This window comes from Chondrus crispus, genomic scaffold (assembly GCF_000350225.1).
Source record: "Chondrus crispus Stackhouse genomic scaffold, scaffold_201, whole genome shotgun sequence".
NCBI classification, from domain to species: domain Eukaryota; phylum Rhodophyta; class Florideophyceae; order Gigartinales; family Gigartinaceae; genus Chondrus; species Chondrus crispus.
The window spans coordinates 111,590-117,945 of record NW_005179074.1 but is presented as its reverse complement, the minus strand read 5'-3'; the positions used below and the strand labels follow the sequence as shown (position 1 = coordinate 117,945).

Below are 6,356 nucleotides of genomic sequence, written 5' to 3'. Positions count from 1 at the left end.
TCCCTTTTCCGCACACGGCCATGTCCTTTCCATCGGCAGTGACTGCACGAGAACTGTCTGCGACCCACACACCGCTGTGCCCCTCGAACCAACCCTGATCGACCCACACAAAGCGTGCCCCTGTATCCAAACGCACCCACCGCGTTTCCCCACCAAACTTCACTTGGACGGCGACATCCTCCCGTCCACCTGGACCATCCCCAACGCAGCGGCATATAGCTTTCTTCTCTCCTGTTACTGCCGCTAGGGCCTTCGTCGCTAGTTCCGGTGGGGAATCTGCGCCTCGCGACTGAAAGCGCTCCCCCTTCATTTCCCCGTTGGTTACGGTTCTTTGCAACGCATCCTAGAGGGCTTTTCGGGGCAGCTCGATGCAATGTGTCCCGTCAGCCCGCAGCGGTAGCACTTTGCGGTCTCCGTCCAATCCGCGCCTTGTCCACCTTCTGCTCGAGCGTTAATTGGGGCGGCTGCCACGTGTCCCCCGTCCAGTGGTCCTTCCGAGGCCTGCAGGACGCGTTCGTTGCGGAATCGTGTGCGACTGCCTTCGGAAGTCCGCGTCAGGGACATCATCAATATCCGCGCCGTAACCTCATCGAAGGTCCCGGGGATCGACAAAGCCAAATTCTGCATATTAGTGGGGAGCGACTGCACGAAGCGATCTACCATAATTTCGTCCGGGACAGCTTCGGGTAGCATCAATGCGGCAGCCCGCACCCGTCCAGCAAATTCGCTCACGAGTTCCTTGCTCTCATGCCACGAGATCGTGTCAAATGTCAGACGTAGGGCCCTCCGATAGCTGGCATTGCAAAGCCTATGGCTTAGCTCCTCCCATAGCTCGTCTGCCGTTGAATGTAAGTTCTCAGCGGCGACCGACGCGTAGATGGCCAAAGCGCATTCCGAAAACGCGCAGGAGAGGAGACGGCGGTGCGTTCCGGCTGCAACAGGAAAATCGTGGCAAAGGCGAACCCACGCCTTTCGTGCACCGAAAACATTGCCATCCCCGGGTTTTCTTACCCGAACAGAGATCATCCCTTTAGAGTAAATCTTGAAGGCTGCATGTGGTTCCAAAAGGCATGGCGCCGCGTCTTGGTATTGAGATTCTCGCATGCGGACGGAGGGTGGGCGGCTCTCCCTCGCACCAATTTGTTCCTCATCAACAGCATTTTTGCCACTTGTGCTACGGTCGAGTCTTATGCACACTTCCACAGTGACACCCAGATTCGAGACAGACTCTCCAATCTGTACCACGGCTGCTGTGTTCCTGTTCAAGTGTTCCAGGATTCGGCCCATCACTTCTTTTACTAAAACCAGCGCATCGCACAGTTTCGCATTTTGGATCCTCGCCTGATTCGTGAATGTTTCGTCATTCTGTGGCTTGAGCGGGGCCCACAGGCGTCACAGGGCTGGTGAAATTCTCCACGGGTGCACCATTGTCTCTGCCAAAGCGAATATCTTCGCCTTCCATGTCCAGCTTCTCGTCCGATGTTGTGTCGGCCCTTTTGTCCAGTTTCCACCACCGACGCAAGTTTGTTTCTCTTTGCTTGGCTGACTCCACTTACAAATTTGTAATGCTGTGCCCGGTCTCCTGTGCACTGTCAAACCAAAACGTTTATTGAATCTGGAGCGGTCCCTGAGAATCCACTCAGCTACACGGGAATCCACCCGATGCTCACCGCTCGTCGAGAGTCCACTCGACGTCCAGGTCACCTCCTGCTGCCCCCCTTTTCTCTCTTCCTCCCCCTGGCTCCCTTTTACAGTGCTGGCAAAAACTATAAAGCACCTGGTACTTTTGCATATTCCTAGAAAAGTTTTTATGCTATCATAAAACCCTTTGCCTTATTGAAGGCCAATGAGGCGCTGATACTGCCCATGCAGTTATTGTTTAAAAAAAGCTATGGCGGTGGACGCTATCGCGTCTTATTCTTCAAACGCTTGGCGAAGACTATAAATACAGTTGCATACACAGAGGTCTAATGCGCTCGGAACTAGACAAGGAAAAGTGTTTAATAGCATATCTTCTTCCCCTTGGCGTACATAACATCAAAGCACCGCTTCTCCATAGATTCAGTAAGTTTTTGGAGCGTATTGGGTGCAATATTTGCCCAAGCTGCCATGATACACTCAGTAAGAGACTCAATATCCTCAAATTGCCTCTGTTGCGCATAAACGGACCTCACGAGTATACCCCACAGATTCTCGATGGGATTCAGGTCTGGCGAGTACGCAGGCCACTCTAGCAGCGATATACCGTTGTCCGAGAGCCATTTTTCGCCAGCAGTGAACGATGGCAAGGTGCGCCATCCTGCATAAACGTCCAAGTAATTGGTAGATCCTCCGCAAAAGTTAGCAGATGGTTCTCTAGAGTTGTCACGTACTTCGCTCCATCCTGCTTTCCTTCCAAAAAAACAAGCTCTGATATCCCTGAACCGGCAAAGCATGCCCAAACCATAACACTCGAACCCCCATTTTATCTCTTTGAAAACCACTCCTTCTCCTTTCTCAAGTCATTCCATTTATACGCCAAACCGTCTGGTCCATCCACGTTGAACTTCTTTTCATCAAACCTGACTATTTGGGACCATTTTGCATTGCTCCACACCATTCGTGTCATCACCAACTTGAGCCGAGATTTTTCATGACGCTCACGCATCGCTGGTGTCGGTGCAATTTGCTTGTATCGCAAATGCTCGGCTGCAGCGAGAACCTGGCGTACACGGCGAGCTTTGACACTTAGTTGCAATGCTGTCACAATCCCTGCTGACCCCAAATCTCCTTTGGAGCCTTCCCGTAAAATTCTTCGCTTATTAGCCTCCGTTAATTTTGGCGGCCTTCCTCCTGGATTTTTGCGATTGTACCGCTTTTGATCGCGCAAAAATTTTGTAACAACTGTGCGGGATCGTCCCAGCTCGCGGGCAATACCAGATAGGGAGATACAGTTGGAGTGATGGACAAGGATTTGTCCTTTTTCAAAAGTTGTGAGCCTTGTGTTTCGAGGCATGATTGTGCGTGTTTTGTTTTAGATTGGGGAACCGCAGTGGCTCGTAGCAATGAGGAAGAGATAGTTTGCACTGTGTAAAGCTTTTTGGCGCGAAAGGAGCTCTTTGAGGGGTCTTTTGTTGCACGTGTATGCAACTGTATTTATAGTCTTCGCCAAGCGTTTGGGGAATAAGACGCGATAGCGTCCACCGCCATAGATTTTTTTAAACAATAACTGCATGGGCAGTATCAGCGCCTAATTGGCCTTCAATAAGGCAAAGGGTTTTATGATAGCATAAAAACTTTTCTAGGAATATGCAAAAGTACCAGGTGCCTTATAGTTTTTGCCAGCACTGTATACTACCTACCTTCCCTCGTCACCGCGCCCCCCAAGCCCTGGGGTCTTGCACCCATATCCGGTTCCCCGCCTTTCCTTTCGCCTACTGGCCCTTCCCGTCGCCTACTCCCCGCTCCTTTTCCCTTCGCGGTCCCCCCCACACTTTCCTTTCGTCCCCCATGTGCAATTCCCCGTGCGCAATTCCCCGTGCCGGCCCATGCATCAACAGCCGACAAGCCTTCTTTCTCTTCGCAGCAACTGTCGCCCCGCGTCTGAGCCGGCACATACTGACACGTGTTTTATTTCCCAGCAGTACAGTTGTGCACAAGCATCGCATCATGGTCCTGTGAGCGGACGTTGGACATACCGCTCCATGTCGTATTTTCCTTTAATATTTTTGGGATTCTATGAAAGTGGAGTGAGATTCTATGAGAATCAACCGTTGCTCGACAGAACATACTCCCCTCCCAAACACTTCACAGACAACCCTGGGCAACCTTGAAAAAACCAAACTACCTTGCTGAGGGTCGGGCCAGGAACGCATTGCAGCCGTATCCCAAACAACTTGTACGCATCACAAAATTTCATAGATGACAACTGCACACCGCGCAACATGGAAAGCTGCGCGTGGAGGGTTGCAGGAAGAAGGCAGCTTCCGCTTACACGTGCCATCGGCGGCAGTGTCTTCGAAGGACGCGCCGACCGAGCCGGACTTGAAGCGCCGGGCGCCCTCGCAGAAGAAAGAAGCATCGCGTCAAGCGCTTCGTGCCTCTCTTGAGTCGGGAGAGCTTGCAGCTTCAGGCCCTCACCGGAAGAAGGCACGCTTCGAACTGGAATCTATACCGGAACTTGAGTTGCTCGATGAACTACCCGCAGAGTTTCAGACACCAGCGATTGAGAATACAAAGGATTTAGATAGAGATGCGAAATTGGATGGTGATGAGGAATCTGAGAGTGAAAAACGAAGAGATGTTTCGGTAGGGCCAGGTGCAGGCGGTGGAGAGCATGTCGGTAGTGGCGGTGGTGCCAGGAACGTGGAAGAAGACGATGATTCGGAAGATGAAAACGAGGACTCAGATGACGACGAAGCTGAGCTGTTAGCGGAATTGGAAAGAATCCGAAAGGAGCGTGAATTCGAAAGAGCGAGGAAGCAGTCTGAGGAGCAAGAACGCCATGAGCGTGAACAAACAGCAAAGGCAGCCTCCGGTAATCCGCTCATGTCAAACTTGAACATGTTCAACGATGAAGTCAGTGACACTGCTAGTATGGGCACTGGAAGTGTCCCGGCGTTTGCCGTGAAGCGGCGATGGGACGACGACGTCATTTTTCGAAACCAAGCAAAAGGCGAACGCAAGGAGACTCCACGATTCATCAACGACACGATTCGGAACGACTTTCATCGCCGTTTCATGAAAAGATACATGCGGTAGTCAAGGAAAGGGCACGTGCGGCTCGGATGTCACTATCTTCTCCCATCGATGGCACTGCATCATTTCCGATGGCTACTAGATATACAAATTCCAGCCGAAATGCCTGTTTACACAAAATAATATATACTCGAAGAGTGTGGATCTTGATTCTAAACTGCATCAAGGGTCATTGCTCAGCACCATGCGAGCCGCGCATGAGTAATGCCCTAGTGCGGCTTGACAAGGAGAGTTGCCTTCGCACGCGAGGCCCGCTTCCTTCGTCAGCATCCGTATGCACTGGTCGCCCGTTCATACCGTTCATGATATCGAGGGTGACCCTTCCTTCGCGCCTAAATCCATGGCCTTCCCGCGTGCCCTTGGGTCGATCTAACGACCCTCTCCGCGATAGTAGTGAATCGGTGGGATTTCCGTCTGTGCGGTCGCCATTCACTTCATGTTCTTGGACGTTGTTCTGTTTTCGGAACCACAGAAATGAACCGCTGCTATTTTTTTGACTTGAGCGTCTCCGCATCGCTAAACTCGGGGAACTGTGATTGTTCCTATCTGAATGATTTCGTCCGAAAAGAGTCTTGTGGTGGCCTCCAGTAAATGTGCCTGGTCTCTTAACGCTCCCTCGTATGCCATCAGCATTACCGCCCGTGCGCAAATCCGTGTGTTTCTTGGGGCGGTCTTTAAGGTCGGACGCATGTCCGGCCATTGGTACAGGCTTCCCGGTAAGCCACGGGTGTAAGGAGACCTGGGCAACCGAGTAGCGCTTACGGGAATCAATTGCGAGCAAACGTGAGATGAAGTGGATAGCGCCGCGCGAAAGATACTCGGGGTACTCGACCATGCCTTGGCGCATCATAGCAGTCATAAGATCGCCGTCCGCATCAACAAACGGGTGGGAGCCCGTGAGCATAATGTAGGAAAGGATACCCAAGGACCAAGCATCAGCTTTCGTACCATCGTAGCCCTCGCCAGTGCTGTATGTGACTTCCGGGGCGGAATAATAACTCGAACCACACGAGGTGCGCATAACCGATTGTTTCCTGATAATACCTGTGAGACCAAAATCAATAATCTTCAAGGATCGCGTTTCGACATCAACGAGGATATTCTCAGGCTTTAAATCGCGATGGACGATGCGATTGGCATGCAAGTAGGCCACCGCGGATGCAATCTGCCTTATATAACCCTTTGCATCTTGCTCTCTGAGTGGGCCGTCTGCAACAATGTCCAAAAGTTCCTTGCCAGGCGCTATCTCCATGACGAGAAAGAGTTTTGTATCACTCTGAATGGCCTCGACAAAGCGGACAATGTTGGGGTGAGAGAGCTTGCGGAGGACAGCGGCTTCGCGTCGGGCGTAACGGGCCATCTCGAGATCTTCAAGATTTTCTTTTCGCATGATCTTGACGGCATAGCGGCGGTTGGTCTCGTCGTCGACGCCCAGCATTACCTTGGAGAACATGCCAAAGCCAAGCTGACTGGTGAGACGGTAGCGACCGACGGTGCGCGTCGGCATCGCGGGAAAGGATGGGAGGTAACAGGTGAAGTGGGTGGGTGGGAAGAACGCACAAGAGGGGGAAAAGCAAGCACTGAAAAGGAAGTAAGTTTGAAGAGATGATGGGAGTTGG

General features: G+C 51.9%; 4 protein-coding genes; 1 reads left to right on the top strand and 3 right to left on the bottom strand.

The window, feature by feature from the left end:
• Positions 1 to 2,000: 2,000 nt before the first annotated feature.
• Positions 2,001 to 2,435, bottom strand: CHC_T00003811001 (hypothetical protein). The gene has a single exon (XM_005714984.1). It carries the CDS (start codon positions 2,433 to 2,435, stop codon positions 2,001 to 2,003), a length of 435 nt encoding a protein of 144 aa, XP_005715041.1.
• Positions 2,436 to 2,464: 29 nt separating this feature from the next.
• CHC_T00003810001 (hypothetical protein) lies at positions 2,465 to 2,995 on the bottom strand. Its single transcript, XM_005714983.1, has one exon. It carries the CDS (start codon positions 2,993 to 2,995, stop codon positions 2,465 to 2,467), a length of 531 nt encoding a protein of 176 aa, XP_005715040.1.
• A 905-nt stretch (positions 2,996 to 3,900) lies between these two features.
• On the top strand, positions 3,901 to 4,740 carry CHC_T00003809001 (hypothetical protein). Its single transcript, XM_005714982.1, has one exon. It carries the CDS (start codon positions 3,901 to 3,903, stop codon positions 4,738 to 4,740), a length of 840 nt encoding a protein of 279 aa, XP_005715039.1.
• Positions 4,741 to 4,828: 88 nt separating this feature from the next.
• CHC_T00009502001 (Serine/threonine-protein kinase) lies at positions 4,829 to 6,244 on the bottom strand. XM_005714981.1 is given in 2 exon segments: positions 4,829 to 4,906; positions 4,907 to 6,244. The coding sequence occupies 1 exon segment, from the start codon at positions 6,242 to 6,244 to the stop codon at positions 4,907 to 4,909; it is 1,338 nt and encodes a 445-aa protein (XP_005715038.1). The 3' UTR covers positions 4,829 to 4,906.
• Positions 6,245 to 6,356: the final 112 nt, after the last annotated feature.